We start from the raw sequence: 16086 nt of genomic DNA, 5'->3' as shown, positions 1-16086 counted from the left end.
TTTCCATCTGGCCCTCGGGACTCTGCCCTCCCCCTCCCCAGGCCACACCCCTGAGTGGCCCTACTTGCTCCCTCCCTGAGCGTTTCAAGCATTTATATTGGTTGTCCCTGGCCCTGCCCACCGCAGCTATGTGGCCCCCGGAAGGCTGTCCAGGAGGGGAGGCGGCCCTCGACCGAAAAATGCTCCTTGTGCGGCTGACTCGGCACCATGCCGGTCGCAGGCCACCTGTCCCGACCCCCCACTTATGGGTCTCAGCTTGCTGGGCAAGTGGACAGGGAGATGGGGGGGGGCTCTTTCCAGTCCGGAGTCGAGCCAACTGAGCCCCGCAGTGGCCAGAGTCCCTGCCCGGGAAAAGTCACTCCGGGACCTCTGCCTGCCCGCCGTCTGGCTGCCCTCTCGGCGGCCCCCGGGGAGCCGCTCTCCCGCACAGCCCCGGAGGAGGAGGCGGAGGGAAGCGGAGGCGGGCAGCAGCCGCGGAGCCGCCTGAGCCCCGGCAGCTGCCTGCACTTTGCTGACACGAGCGATTCCGAGTTGACGGCGCGCCCGTCCTTGAGGCAGCAGAGGCGGCGGCGGGCGGCGAGCGCAGCGGGCGAGAGGCGGGCCGGGTTCGCTTTAAGGGGGCCGGACGCGGAGGGAGAGCCCGGGAGCAGCTCCGGCCGGCCTCGCTCGCTGCCAAAGAGGAAACGGGAGGAAAGTCCGGCGCGGGAAAGGACGCCCGGACGCCGGGGCCGCGCTGAGCAGGGCGCGGGGCTCCCCCTTTGCTCTCCTGCACCCCTCCGGGGGCTCCGGGCGCCCCATTGAGCCCAAGTCCAGCTGCAGGGGCCAGCGAGCCGAGGAGGGAGAGATCCAGCCCGGCCAGCGCTGCCGCGGTCTCTCCTGGACGGCGCGCCCTTCCCGCGAGCCTGGCTTGGGGCATTTCTCGTCTGTGCTGCCCTGGAACGAGGCTCAGTGGTTAGAGCGCCTGCTCGACGCCCAAGAGGTCCCCGGTTCTGTCTCTGGGCACCTCCAGGCAGGACCGAGGAAGGACTCCCCTCCCGAAACTCCGGAGAGCCGCTGCCGGCCAGTGTGAGCAGCACTGCGCTAGATGGACCGAGGGCCAGCTTGGTCTAAGGCACCTTCCGGCGAGCCAGAGGCACCGGGTTCTCTGCGAGATGCACCCAGGAAAGCCGGAGGTTGTGGGACCCTCATCCCTCGCCGCCCTGCCCCAGACGGTGGCTTCTGGGGGAACCGAGCCCATCGCCCCCCAGCAGTCCAGGATGGAGAACTTCAGGAAGGTCAAGACGTCGGAGGAAGAAAGCCCGCTGCCCTTCGTGGGCCTCCCCTCGGACGTGATTGAGATGAAGGTGAAGGAGGGCAGCAAGATCCGGAACTTGATGGGCTTCGCCATGGGCAGGGTGGCGCGGGAGGACACCCGGCAGATCGTCTTCAGCGGCTGCGGCCGGGCTGTCACCAAGACCATCACCTGCGTGGAGATCATGAAGAGGAAAGTGGGCGGCCTCCACCAGGTCACCAAAGTGCAATACAGGACTCTCCTGGAGGTCTGGGAGAACAAGGCAGCCCGGCCCGAGGGGGGCCCCGTAGAACATCTCACCGTCCACAAGAACGTGCCCTCCATCTGCATCCTGCTCTCCAAGGACCCCCTGGATCCCAGCCAGATGGGCTATCAGCCCCCGGATCTCCCCGGCGGCCTGTGGGGGGGCGAGGGGGGCAGCCAAGAGGACAGGTCCAGCGCCGCCCCGAAGGGAAGGAAGAGGAGGCTGGCGCTGCCCCACGAGGAGGACCCGCCGAACAAGAAGGCTCAGGTACCGGAGATCCAGGACGACTCGGGGGCCCTGGAGGGTTGTGGACACGGACGGCATTCCTGCCCTACTTGCCTTGAGCAGCTGTGAGAAAAGCCAAGCCTTATATGCAGACTGAGGGACAGAGAGAGGCCGGGCGCATTCCGGATTTGCAGGTGCTTCGTAACCAACAAAAGGGGTGATGGAGCGGGGGCTGCCTTTGCCAACGGTCTTGTGCTGGGTTATTCTTCCCAGGGAGAGATGTCCCCCACAGCCGCCTCAAATCCTGCCAGCTCAGGTTGGGTGGAGCAAAGGATTCTGCTCCATATACCAGGCAATCAAAGGATGGTCCATTCAGACAGGCCGCTGAGTGTGGAAAACAGCCCAGGAGAGAGGAAGACACAGTTTGGGTGCTGACTGCACGCAGGATGTTTTCACACGCCAGGTGAAGTGGAGGACTCAAGACGTGGGTTGCTCAAAACCACTGACAGCACCTGTGGCTTGTTGCTGGGTTGTGTGTGGGGGGGTGTTAAAGGTCCCAGTAAGAGGCAAAGGCGTTGGCTGTAAACCTGAGAATGGAAACATATTGCTCTATCCAGGACTAAGTGTGTGTGTTTTAAATGGTCTTATGACCAGGGCCATGGTTTCTGTGCCCCTTCCCCTACCCCTTTTAAACTTAAAAGATTGCATTGCTTCCATGGAAGTTTTCCCTCTGAAAGTTGACTTAAATTTGCATCTCCGCCTATAGAGTTGCATATGCACATTTTAGGAAAGTATATGCTGTTGCCTGAGTCTTGTAAGGTCTTAGCAGCCCCCATGTTTATCGTCGCTTTCTAATGAAGTAGGTGGGTGCCCTTGTATTGGAGAGGGCTGGACCACATCCTATGAAATGCTCTGTCCTGCAGAATCCTCTCATATCTGTTCTGTTTTGTAAGAGTTTCTCTGTTTTACTGAAGCTGGAGGTGAATCAGAGGAGACATTCCAAAAAGAAAAGGGGGAAAGCATGATTTGGAGAAAACCGGCAGCAGATTTCTCTCTCTTTTCCATCACACTGGAACTCAGGGTCACCCAGCAAAATTGGCTGGGCGTGGATTTGAGATAGGCAGGAGCAAGAACTGCTTCACACAACACAGAACGGACGTCTGGAATTTTCCACCCCCGGCATAAGTGGCCTGAAAGAAGGATTGGGCACATTTGTGGAGGGCAGAATGCCACTGAAATGCCAGCTTTGGGGGGGGGGGGAGCAGATGAGCAGACCAGTGCAGCCTTCATGGTGTGCGGATGGCCTTTTGTTTGTGCCTCTTAGCAGCCCGTGTGGAAAACTAGATCGATGTGTGGCTTTGGTCAGTATGGTCAGGCATCTGCTGAGGACCCACACCCCAGCAGGGGCCTCGCTGCCAAGAGCCCCCTGGACTTGCTAAAGTGGGGAGATGAACTCAGTGAATGAGGAGGCCCCACAGGAGCAGTCTTGTTCAAGGGTCCTCCAAAGCCTGGAGCAGACACACTGGATCAGGCCCATCCAGCAGAGCTCTTCTTAAGTCGGTAGTCCTGTTTCTAAGCTGTCCCTCTATCTGCTGCTAGGAGGTTCTCCTTATATCAATCCTGAGAGGTATGTGATTGCAGGGGGCTGGGGGGAATATAATGTTGGGTCTCTCTGCCCCCCCTGCCCTTGTGAAATCTTTCCTTCTGACTCTCTCTGGAACAGTTGCAGCCCTCCTACAGCTTCTGTATGGAGCATTATCTTCCTGGCTGGATAAAAAGAAATCTTGCTTCTCCGCCAGGAATGGGTGGGGGTAGAAGAGGCTGTGCAAAGCAGGCAGTTCTGTATCTCTTCAACACTTTGCAATGAGGTTGCTCTTATCAGACACTTTGTAGAACACAAAACTCATTGCAATGGATTTATTCCTTTCCGGAGCTCAGAAGGTGCAGGTTAAGTTGTATTGATTCAGAGTGGGATCATTGTAACTAAAGAATGCTTTTGTCTCATTTCACCGCCTCTCCTTCACATTGCAGTGGGTCCTTCTTTCTTTCTTTTTCTGCTACATAATGTATTTCTTGAGAACAAGGATCTATATGGGCATTTCCCCCCCTCAAGGAATGACTTGATTATTGTATCTTTTTGCCAGGAACACATCACTGTTGAAGACCTCTGCAACATAGTTCTAGAAAGCAAGAGAGAGCTCTGTTAAAACTAAACATCCATTCTAGTCAGTGCAGGCTTTTCATTAGCTTTGTACAGTCATACCTCGGGTTACAGACACTTCGGCTTACGCAATTTCGGGTTGTGCACCGCTCCAAACCCTGAAGTACCGGAACGGGTTACTTCCAGGTTTCAGCGCTTGCACATGTGCAGAAGCGCTAAATCACACTTTGCGCATGCACAGAAGCGGCAAATCGTGACTCACACGTGCACAGATGCAGCACTGCAGGTTGCAGACACTGTGGGTTGCGAATGTGTTTCCCACACGGATCACGTTTGCAACCCGAGCCTTCACTGTATAGATAACCACATTTTAAAAAATCAATACCTGCTTTTCAGGTAAGGTTTTAAAATAAGTTTACAAGGTATGATATGGATGCATGCCATCCCAATCTCTGAGCAGTGTGAGTTTCCAGGCACTCACCCAGCGTTTGTGTTTCCTTTGGAACGAGGCCCAGAGGAGACTGTGGTGTCTTTAGGATATACAGTTTATTTACACATATTTACAATCTGAGTCTAGATGGAGGGGTTCACAGCATTGACACTCCAATATGGTCTTGCTTCTCCCATAGCCACCACCTTGGATTCAAGCAGAAATCAGTCATTGCTCTGACCTTCTGGCTTCCCAGTCTGTTTCGCACTTCCAGCTTCTAGCTCACATAACTCAACTCTCTCCTCTGGCCTTTGTCAAGTTGAGGGAAGGAGATCCTCCAATTTTTCATCTGGCACAGAGCCACTTCCTTTGTTATCATAATGGTCCATACTTAATAGGGACCCACTAACAAGAAACTTGTCTGGCTATTTCAACAATTTGAATCCTTGCTTAGCTGTTAACACTTGCAGAATCCAGGAATTAGAAGGGGGTCCAGGTATATAGCCTACCTCCCCCAAACTCATAACAATGTAAAACCTAGCTAGTCAAATGGGAAACTGTCATGTACTGATTGGACTATTTGTCTATCTAGTTCAGGATTTTCTGAGTGGCAGCAGCTTTCTAGGGTTTCCCAGCCCTACCTGAATATGCTGAGGGTTGAACCTGAGTCTTCTGTGTGCAAAGCAGGGTCCTCTGCCCCTGAAGCGGGTGGTGCTGTGGTCTAAACCACTGAGCCTCTTGGGCTTGCTGATCGGAAGGTCGGCGGTTCGAATCCGCGCGATGAGGTGAGCTCCTGTTGCTCTGTCCCAGCTCCTGCCAACCTAGCAGTTCGAAAGCAGGCAGTGCAAGTAGATAAATAGATACCACTCTGGCGGGAATGTAAACAGCGTTTCCATGCACTCTGGTTTCCATCATGGTGTTCCGTTGCACCAGAAGCGGTTTAGTCATGCTGGCCGCATGGCCCAGAAAGCTGTCTGTGGATAAACTCTGGCTCCTTCGGTCTGAAAGCAAGATGAGCACCGCAACCCCATAGTTGCCTTTGACTGGACTTAACCATCCAGAGGTCCTTTACCCTCCCCCTTTTTTTTACTCTGCCCCTGAGCTATATCCCCCTCTGCACTCGCTAGAAACTTAGGAAGCTGCCTTATGCCTTATCAGTTATGCCTTATTCCTAGTCAGTTTAACTGTCTATCTTACTCAGTACGGTCTCCACTAACCATTGGTGCCAGCTCCCTGGGGCCCTGGGTGCCCAAGTAACCAAAAGGGGCCGGACACCCACAAATTTCAACACCAGGGCCATGCATGCTGCTTGGCACCCATGGCCCTGGGCAGTCTCGGTTGCAGGATCAAGCTGGCACTCCTGCCACTAACTGGGAGCAACTCCCAAGGAAGCCTTATTCAGCCTGAGGACCACACTCCCTTCTGGGGATGGTCCCAAGGAGCCATATTCCAGTGGTGGGTGGGGCCAGAGGCAAAAGAGGGGAGAGCAAGAAAGGTAAATTCAACCTTTGCACAATTGGCTATTTTTTTGCGCACGCACGCATACACAGACACACACACACAGGCATGGGCGTAGCCAGGATTTTTGTTAGGGGGGGCAGAGAGGTGCTCCCCTGCCCCCCTGGCTATGCCCATGCACAGAGGCACACCTCTCTACTCTCCATTCAGACAAACAAGAGGCATTTTCAGAGTTCCATTCCATCCAGGCAAAAGTACAGTGGTACCTCGGGTTAAGAACTTAATTCGTTCTGGAGGTCCGTTCTTAACCTGAAACTGTTCTTAACCTGAAGCACCACTTTAGCTAATGGGGCCTCCCACTGCTGCCGCGCCGCCAGAGCACGATTTCTGTTCTCATCCTGAAGCAAAGTTCTTAACCTGAAGCACTATTTCTGGGTTAGCAGAGTCTGTAACCTGAAGCATCTGTAACCTGAAGCATATGTAACCCGAGGTGCCACTGTATTTGAATTGTGAAGAAGGGATATTGAGGTGTGTGGCTTGGGAAGAGTCCTGAGGGCCTGGTAGAGGTTCCTCTTGCCTGCTCTAGGGTTTCAGAGAGGGCTTTTTCTCAGTCCTGCCTGGACAATCCAGGTTCTGAACCTAGGACTTTTTGCAAGCAAAGCATGTGCTCACTCACAGTGTGCCACACAACCAGAATGTATCCTGAGAAATGGCACATTCCCACCCCCTGCAGAAGGCGCTAGCATGTTCACCACAGGGAATCACCTACAGAAGTTGCACCAATCCCACACTCATCTCACTAGTCAGGGATGTTCATGCATGCTGCATTTTTTTAGTGAAACTAGGCATAAAATTTGGCGTCTCCTTAAGACTGTGAAGCGAGCCTTGAAAGTGTTTGGGGGGGGGTGTCTTGAGTTCCTTGGAAGAACAATGTGACATAAATGTACTGTAGTGAAGAAATATGTTTCCAGTTCAACAAGCAACCACTGTGGACAAGGTGAGAGAGGGCTGACAACAACTGCAAATGGCTTGATAGTTCCTACCGAGTGGGGCTGCAAACTGGTTGGTTTCTCGTCCCAACTATTTTCCAAGTAGACTCTCAAAGATGCCAAAATTGGTGAGAACAGTATTAGTAAGAGGGATTAGCCCCATCTGATGTACTTGGCAAAGTGTTAGCAGGCTGCACCCATCATAATGGAGGAAATTTGCTGATAAAGATCCTGGATCCTGTGAGTTGAAATGTGAACAATAAGACGTTTGGACGTGGGACAATGTGCTTCTCTTCGTCAAAGCTGAGATCACTTAACAAGTACAGGAGATATTATCTAGAGGCTCTACTTACAAAAGGAGTTCATTCCCTTCAGGGAAAAAAGAAACACTCTCATTTTCTTAACTGTTTGTCAGACTTCCCCAACAGGTGCCCTCCAGATCCCATCATCCCTCACCATTGGCCTTGCTTGCTGGGGTTGGCAGGAGCTGAGAGTCCAATCCATGGTAGCTCCATGGTGGAGCATCTGCTTTGCATACAAGTGGTCCTGAGTTCAGTTCCCACCAACATCTCCAGGTGGAGCTAGGAATGCTTCCTGCTTGAAATCCTGGGGGCTGCTGCCAGATAGTGTGGACAACACTATGACCTATGAGGATCAATGGTTTGACTCGGCAGAAGACAGCTTCCTGTTTTCTTACCATCTGGAAGGCACAAAATCAGGAAAGTCTGGTCCCATAAGATCCATAGCAGGGGTGGGCAATCTGCGGTTTTATGGTTGTGTGTGGCCCTTGGCTGAATTTCACAATGCCTATTTAAAAATAAAACACTGAAAGCAATCAGTTCAGACTTCTGGCAAGAGTGATCTGCCAGACTGTGATCTGGCAGGTGGGAAGCAAAAGAGTGAAGGATGAGGCAGGAAGAGGGCTCTAGCCTTGTACACCACTGCCTTCCGGACCCCACCACCACCTCACTCCCAACAGATTACATCTGAGGGACAGGAAGCCTCTCACCCTACCCCACTCTGATGGTTGATCACCCCTAGCTTGTTCTCGAAGTTACAAACATGAGTCTGACCAAACTGCAGGAGGCAGTGGAAGACAGAAGTGCCTGGCGTGCTCTGGTCCATGGGGTCACGAAGAGTCGGGCCGACTAAACGACTAAACAACAACAAAGCTTGGAGCAAGGTTTTGCTGAGTGTGCAATTGGATGCAAAACATTGAGTTGGTGGTGGGAAAGTGCAGTTAGAAAGCTGGCAATGCTCCCATTTGGAAAAAAAGGAGCAGAGAAATTAGCTACTTTAGTTTATAAGTGTTTATTAAGCAGTCAAGGAACAGGCAATGCCAGGGCCAGCATGTGCCCAGGTTATAGAATGTGCTACATTCTTCCAATCAAATGCCCAAGCCAGACCAAAACACCTGCTTCTTCAGGGATGGAAGCTTCTCTACTGCGCTGTCTTCTGGCAGAAAATGCTTTATTTCACCCTTGCAAATACCTTAGTTACTGAACTAAGGCAGATTCATAAATGAATTGTCACTGCAGAGTAGATAAGAACTGCTGACTCCTATAGAGAAACTGTCACGGATAGAGGGTGTAAGCAAGGAGCAAAGCACGCTTTGTGCTTTTTCTTGTTTTGGTGTGGGGTGTCTGATGGAGAATTTGTGCAGTTGGAAAAACTGCTTTTTAAAAAATACTGTAAAAAAGGAAAGCCTGCCTGGCTTGGAGAAGCCAATCCAGAGTGCTTGCTGCTGAATGTTTTTGTTCTGCAATAGGGTGGTGAACGTTTTGTGTTTTGAGTCTTCACTCCTGGGATGGTCTTCAGCAAGCAAGAATTATCCCATCTCTACCTGCTGAATTTCTGCCTGTTGGGCACAGTTTAAGGCACAGGAACTCTGGGGGCTGGGAGGGAGCTGGCAACTATTCCATGTCCCTGCCCGTGCGTCTGTCTCTGCTTCTCAAAAACTAGCCTGTAGAAAACAGGCTCGGATTTTGGCTTCTACTGTCTCTACATACAAAGGACAGTTCCAATCTTCTAGTACTTGTCCATAATTAATTTTTAAAATATTTTTTTGGGAACTTCTTGCTACAACAAGTTGCTAGAGTTGTTATTCTCAGGGTCCAGCTACATACACACAACAATTTATTCTAGAGTGAATGAGGACAGAGCACTCATTTTTTCCTAAATGGTCTGTGCAGCTGATCCAGTGCATATTTTTTGACTCTGAAAAGTGCTTCTCAATAAACTGGTTTCATTCTGAAAATAAAGAAAGGTGGGCACCTTTTTCTTTTTCTTCCTCCTCCTGTACCTGCAGATGGAGCCAAGGAGGATCTGCAACAAAATGTTCCATATGGATTTGTGGCTGTGTGTGTGTTTCTCTGTCCCTCCAGACAAGTGAGGTTTTTTAATCCAGGGCGGCAGTTCAGCTGAGCATGCATTTATTTCTCTTGATTTCCCTCTCCTGTTTTCTGCATGCTACTACACACATGCACAGTCAGTCTTTGTTTTCCTCCCACCCCATCTTATAAAGATTATTATCCGTGTCTGCAAAGCTTGAGATTCCTCCAAGCAAGCCTTTAGATAGCTCCCTCTTAGTCATTGCTGCAGCTGTTTTGTCAGCACTTCACCCCTGAACACTGCAAATATAAGGAACAGTGTTTTCCTAGTGTATCTTGGATCAAAGGAACAAATATAAACCTGGCTTTTAAATTGGGGGGAAATGGAAGATCACAGAGCAAATAAGCACAGCATGGAAAAGGGAGTGTAAATGTTCCAGCAACACCCCCCTTAGTGTGAGAAGCAAAGTTTTACAGATTTGCCCCTATTTCTGCTTGTAAAATGTTGGGGAGTAGGCTAAACTTAGGAAAACTTTCGTAATCAGGAAACACCAGATCGAAACCTTAAGAAAGCTCTGGCATAGCACAGCAAAGAATGCAGGATTCAAATCCTGCTCCAACCATACATCCACTAGGTCTGAAGCCAGCCTTTCCCAGCCCTGTGCTTTCTGCATGCTTTGGACTACAGTTCCCATCCTCCTTGACCATTGGCCACGCTGGCTGCTGGGAGTTGTAGTCTGAAAAATCTGGAGGGCAGGAGGCTGGGGAAAGGTTGTCTTGAGTGAACCTCTCAGCTTCAGTTGTATGAGCACAGACACTGAACAGGGAAGCTGCATCTGGCTCTCGTGGATGCACAGGAGGAGGGCCATTTTTTGAAATGTGGCAACCCATTTTAAAAAGAGCTCTGCCTTGCACTCTCTCTTCCCTGGGGTGCTGGGTGCTCTGGGGCAGCCTGAGGTCTACCAAACATACCCCTGTGCCTGGCATCCTGGGGAGGGTGCAGGGAATGCAGAAAAGCTGCCAGCCGCAGCCGGTTCTTTGCATGGAGTGGCAGGGAGCTGACAGGCGCACATTGAGACATCTGGGCTGCCAGGAAGTGTGGCTCTCTTGAAGCCTGCCGAACTGCGCCTTCATTATCGGCAGGCGGAGAAGGAGCTGTCAGGGTTATTAATGGGCGGCTCAGGGCTCAGGGCCAAATGGTTTGTTTTGAATAAAACACACAAACAGGCAGATGGGTTTGCTTTCCTCCTCCCTCCCTCCCCCCCCTTTATTGCAGAGCATCAGGCCAGGCGCTGCCATGACTTATGAGCTGCCGGCCACACCAGTGCTGGGGGCTGCCGCTGTTCCTTTTACTCTGCTCGCTAATAGGGGGGTGGGGTGAGGAAGGGCCAATGCAGCTTAGTAGCAGGGCATTTGTGCTGCATGCAGAGAGGCCCAGATTCAATCCCCGGTGGCAGCACCTCCAACTACAGTATTGCCTTGCCTGAAGCCCTACAGAGCTGCTACAGGGGTGCAGGCAATACTGGGTTAATGGTCTGACAGCAGCTTTCTATGGGTGCAACCAGCAAACATTTAAAGCACATGACTCCTCCCCCACCTCAACAAACCTGGGAACTGTAGTTTCCCACACAGTGCTACAATTCCCAGCACCCTTAAAAGCTACAGGTTCCAGGATTATTTGGGAAAAACCACAACAGCTAAAGGAAGCAGTGTGTGAAGAGCACCTGCCCTTCCTTGTGGCAGATCTGTTTGGTGCCATGGTATCCTCCTGCCCTCCACCTGCCTTGTACCAGGTAAGGCTACTTATCTATCAAAATATTGTAGGTATTGCCTACTTGGGCAGTGGCTTCCCAAGATCTCAGGCAGAGGTCAGCTGCTCCCGTAAACTGGAGAGGCCTTGTGAAACAGAGAGCAAAGCGCAGCCTCTCGTGCCCTGCCAGGAGCAGGGCCAGCCAAGCAGATGTGACTGTATCACGTTCAGCCCCATTCTGTGAAAGGTGTGGAACTCAGCTCATCAGGTGTCCAGGCCAGGTTACCAGGTGGACTGATGCCAGGCTGCCTTGGCCTTCAGCTACAACAGGGCATGAACTTCTGCTTTCTGTTTATCTGGGGTTGTCCTCCGAGGCAGGAGGAAGGATAAAGGATTACAGTCATACCACAGGTTGAAATTGCTTCAGGTTGAACGTTTTCAGGTTGCACTCCGCAACGACCCGGAAGTAACGGAACAGGTTACTTCTGCTTCTCCACTCACGTATGCGCAGACTGTCAAAATGACACCACACGCATGCACGGAAGCAGTGAATCGTGACCCACGCACGCGCAGATGCACAGACATGGGTTGCGTTCACTTCCAGATCCCGTTCATATCCAGAGGTATCACTGTATCTCCTTTCTTACAGAATTCACACCCAGAGGAGGCAGGGGAAATGAGCACACCAAGGGTCAGCAACCTTTTTCAGCCATGGGCCAGTCCACTGTCTCTCAGACCTTGTGGGGGGCCGGACTATATTTTTTTGGGGGGGAATTAATGAATTCCTATGCCCCACAAATAACCCAGCGATACATTTTAAATAAAAGGACACATTCTACTTATGTAAAAACACGCTGATTCCCAAACCGTCTGTGGGCCGGATTGAGAAGGCAATTGGGCCGCATCCTGCCCACGGGCCTTAGGTTGCCTACCCCTCCTCTAGGAAATCTCTCTGTACAAGTCCTGTGCTTGTTTAGCAAGATGGAGCAGCCCCACTTTGTGGAAGGGCTCTTTCCATGCATATTGACAGGCATGCTCACAGGACCTTTGAACATGTTGCTGCTGCTGCTGCTGCTGTGCTGTCCAGCTGGCAGAGGGCACAGCAATGGGACCCACCATGCCTGCCTTGGGCATGCTTTAAATCAGGGGTGGAGAACCTGTGTCAGCCCAAGGGCCACATTCCCTTCTGGGGGCCACATGCCATTGCTGGGCAGGGCCAGACGGGAAAGCGAGTGGAGCATTGGATACAATTTGGTCAGTCGGGTAAATTCTACACTCTCTCTTACACACCCCTGTATCTTTTTTTCTAAGGTATTATCAGAGTTTAAGAGAACATTTCTGCCAGTGAGTGGTGTGGCGGCGACCCAGTTATTTTAAGAGGCAAACAAATAGCTTTACATTAAGATTCTGGAGACACATTAACAAAGAAAGCTTGATTTTATGAAATGAAAATGACAGAATCCATGCATGCTGTTCCAGACAGTAAAATTACAAATTAGGCAGGCAGCAAATCCTACCATGCCTTGATCTAAAGAGTGAAAGAACCCTTAAAAGGTAAAGGGACCCCTGACCATTAGGTCCAGTTGTGGCCGACTCTGGGGTTGCGGCACTCATCTCGCTTTATTGGCCGAGGGAGCCAACATACAGTTTCCGGGTCATGTGGCCAGCATGACTAAACCGCTTCTGGCGAACCAGAGCAGCGCACGGAAATGCCGTTTGCCTTTCCGCCGGAGTGGTACCTATTTATCTACTTGCACTTTGACGTGCTTTCAAACTGCTAGGTTGGCAGGATTCGAACTGCTGACCTTCTGATCGGCAAGTCCTAGGCTCTGTGATTTAACCCACAGCGCCACCAGCATCCCCTGCAAGAACCCTTACCTATTCTCAAAAGCCTACAGAAGGGAGCCTGACAATTTTGCCAGCGGGACTCACATTAATAGCAAGTTAAGAGATGGACAGGGGTGGGCTGGGAGAAGAGTCAACTTGTCCTTAAGCGAAGTGGACATGTGCTGATTCCAGGGGAGCGCTGAGTGAGTTCTTTTAGTTGCAGCTAGCAGAGTCCGTTTTGTGCTTGTTTGCTATGTACCACTATATAACATGAAGTAAATGAAAATGAAAATAAATGGAGAAAAGCAAACAGAGCGTGTGAGGGGGTGGGGGGCCCTGGAAGAGGAGGAAGAGGAGGCTTCTTCACGGCCTGCTCCTGGAATTTGAAGAGGCAGGTGAAGCTCATTACGATGGGGAGGTAAGACAAGAATGGTAACAATCTGCACCAGTGTGGAAGGGCTTAATATTTCCTGGCTGTAAAAAGGGGGGGGGCTGCTGAAGATGGAAGAGAGTGGAGGAACGTTGCCTCTGTTTATCCACTGACACCCCCCCCCCCAATTCAGAATTTATCTGGGAGACACAGATGGCGGGGGTGGGGAGCTGTCCGCCCCCTCTTTCTTTGCTCCTTTGGTGAGCCCAGAGCAGCAAACTCTGCCCAGGGCACTTCACTGCATGGCTAATTTCTCATCAGAGTTATAAAAAGCCGTCTCTCTGCCAGCGCCTCTGGTCCCGCTTGTCAGCTGGGGTTGCAGCTCAAGTGCTTTCGCCTCTCCTGCTTTCGCCTCGCATTGGTGGTGGTGGCCTCCCTCAGGGCAGGGAAAAGCAGTGGCAGGGATGTCATCAAATGTCGGGCAGGCAAAAGGGCGAGGGAAGGAGCTGTGGCCTCAGCAGCTCTCCAGCCAGATTATAATGCGCACAGATCACCGTCTCCACTGTAATGAGGCCTAGAGCATCAGATATATATAAGGAAATGCACAAAATGTGGTTCCTCAGCATGTGCTTCTCAGCCACTTTTGGCTTCTGCAGAGCTTCTAGAAAAACACTGCTCTGCTCCAGGAGGGTCTAGCACCCTTCTTTTAACCCTGGGGCACATTCCCTTGGGGCTGTCCAGCAGGAGCTGCATCCTGGTGACAGGTTGGAGTTCAAAGTGGGTATTTAATTTTGATTTTTTTTTTATCCCCCCCCCCCACCTACATATACACTGGTGTCTTTGTCCATGGAGTTTTCTTGGCAGGGATACTGGAGTGGCTTGCCGGTTCCTGCTCCAGGTGGATCACGTTTGGTCAAAACTCTCCACCATGACCTGTCCATCTTGGGCGGCCCTGCATGGCATAGCTCATAGCTTCTCTGAGTTATTCAAGCCCCTTCGCCATGACAAGGCAGTGATCCATGAAGGGGATCCGTATAGTCAAAGCTATGGTTTTCCCAGTAGTGATGTATGGAAGTGAGAGCTGGACCATAAAGAAGGCTGATCACCAAAGAATTGATGCTTTTGAATTATGGTGTTGGAGGAGACTCTTGAGAGTCCCATGGACTGCAAGAAGATCAAACCTCTCCATTCTGAAGCAAATCAGCTCTGAGTGCTCACTGGAAGGACAGATCCTGAAGCTGAGGCTCCAATACTTGGGCCACCTCATGAGAAGAGAAGACTCCCTGGAAAAGACCCTGATGTTGGGAAAGATGGAGGGCACAAGGAGAAGGGGACGACAGAGGACGAGATGGTTGGACAGTGTTCTCGAAGCTACCAGCATGAGTTTGACCAAACTGTGGGAGGCAGTGGAAGACAGGAGGGGCTAGCGTGCTCTGGTCCAGGGGGTCACGAAGAGTCGGACATGACTAAACGACTAAACAACAACATTTACACACCCTCTTCTTTCCTCCAAGGAGCTCAGTGTCTCCCCATTTAATCCCCACAACACCCCGTGAGGTAAGTTAAGCTGAGAGAGGCAGTGAGTAGCGCAAGTTCACCCAGTCAGCTTCCTGGCCAAGTGGGGCATTGAATCCTGGTCTCCCATTTCCTAGTCTTACACTCTAACCATCACACCACACTGTCAGATATGGACTACAGCAGGGGTGGGGAACCATTTTTCAGTCAGAAGGCCACATCCCCTTCTGCACAACCTTCGGGGAGCCAAAAGTGGGCAGAGCAATTGATGTAAATTTTATCTCTGTACCAGAGGCTAGTTTCTGTGGGATGTAAACACAGGAGCAGTCAATGACAACATTCCTAGAGTGTACATGTTAGAACATGGGGAGGGATGTCTGTCCAGCAAGCAGGTAAACTTCCTGGGGACGGACTTCCTCCGCATGTGACCAGAGGTGGGTGTGGCCTCACCTGTGCAGGTAATGATAAAAGCACAGGGCAGGCAGCCATTCTCTCTCTTGCCTCTTGTCTCTTGCCTCTTGCCTCTCTGCCATCTTCATCTTCTGAAGGAGCAACATGCCCTCTTGGCTCCCAGCCAAGAGAGGACAGTACTATCTTGCTACAAGATAGATTCTAACTGCATGTAACCTTTTTAAGCCTGCCTACCTTCTGGGATCATATTGTGAACAGAACGTGAGTAAACTCTTTTATACTTTTATAAAGACTGTGTCGTGTCTTGTATTTTAAGAGGGAACAAAGGGGAAATTACCAGAGTAATTATTATAGAGGTTCTAGCGAACCTGTGCAAGCGTTACCGTTGCGAACTTAAAGGGGAATGTCTATAAACTCTGCTGATATTTTGGGAACTTGTTAGCACAAGTTGGATAAGGATATAATTAGTCAATATATCCTCTCCTGCACCCCAGAACATTCCCACAAAGGGTTATTGGCCCCAGTATTGTATATTTCTGCGTATTTTTGAAGGATTGCGTTGGATTGTGATTTTGAGTTGAGTAGTATTTTTCTGAGTTAACTTCCTGGTAAGCACATGGTCCTTTGTTCCATTGTGCAGTGGGGATTAAGCAACCCCCCCCCCTTCCCTCAGAGTTCACAGTGACCCAAGGCAGTGAAGAATTGTTTTGTATTTTGAGATTTTTGAGATTTTGATTTTAAAATTTTGAGAAATTTTGAAATTTTGAAGAATTTTTCAAATTTTTGGATTTTAAGATGGCTAGAGCAGCTTTTGATAGTGATGCAAAGCTAGGAATGCCTGTGCTGAATGAACACAATTTCATACACTGGAAGCAGCGCTTGATAGCATGTTTAGATTATAAGCACATTTTGGAAGCTTTAAACCCTCAACCTACGGGATCGTCTGAGGAAGCTTTAGCCAAGATAAGTGCTTGGAAACGCATGAACAGCGAAGCTAGACACATAATTTTGAGTGGACTTCGTGATGAGCAGCTATCATTAATAAATAGTACAGATGATGCATCTCAAATCTTAAGAGATATTGA

At 50.7% G+C, this 16086-nt stretch overlaps 1 protein-coding gene across 1 annotated transcript; it reads left to right on the top strand.

Moving 5' to 3' along the window:
* The first annotated feature begins 524 nt into the window (after positions 1-524).
* RPP25 (ribonuclease P/MRP subunit p25) lies at positions 525-5183 on the top strand. Its single transcript, XM_081876060.1, has one exon. It carries the CDS (start codon positions 1152-1154, stop codon positions 1887-1889), a length of 738 nt encoding a protein of 245 aa, XP_081732186.1. The 5' UTR covers positions 525-1151; the 3' UTR covers positions 1890-5183.
* Positions 5184-16086: the final 10903 nt, after the last annotated feature.

This window comes from Podarcis erhardii, assembly GCF_964252035.2.
Source record: "Podarcis erhardii genome assembly, chromosome: 9".
Lineage (NCBI taxonomy): Eukaryota > Metazoa > Chordata > Lepidosauria > Squamata > Lacertidae > Podarcis > Podarcis erhardii.
The sequence above is the reverse complement of the archived record's forward strand: the minus strand, read 5'-3'. Positions and strand labels throughout refer to the sequence as shown.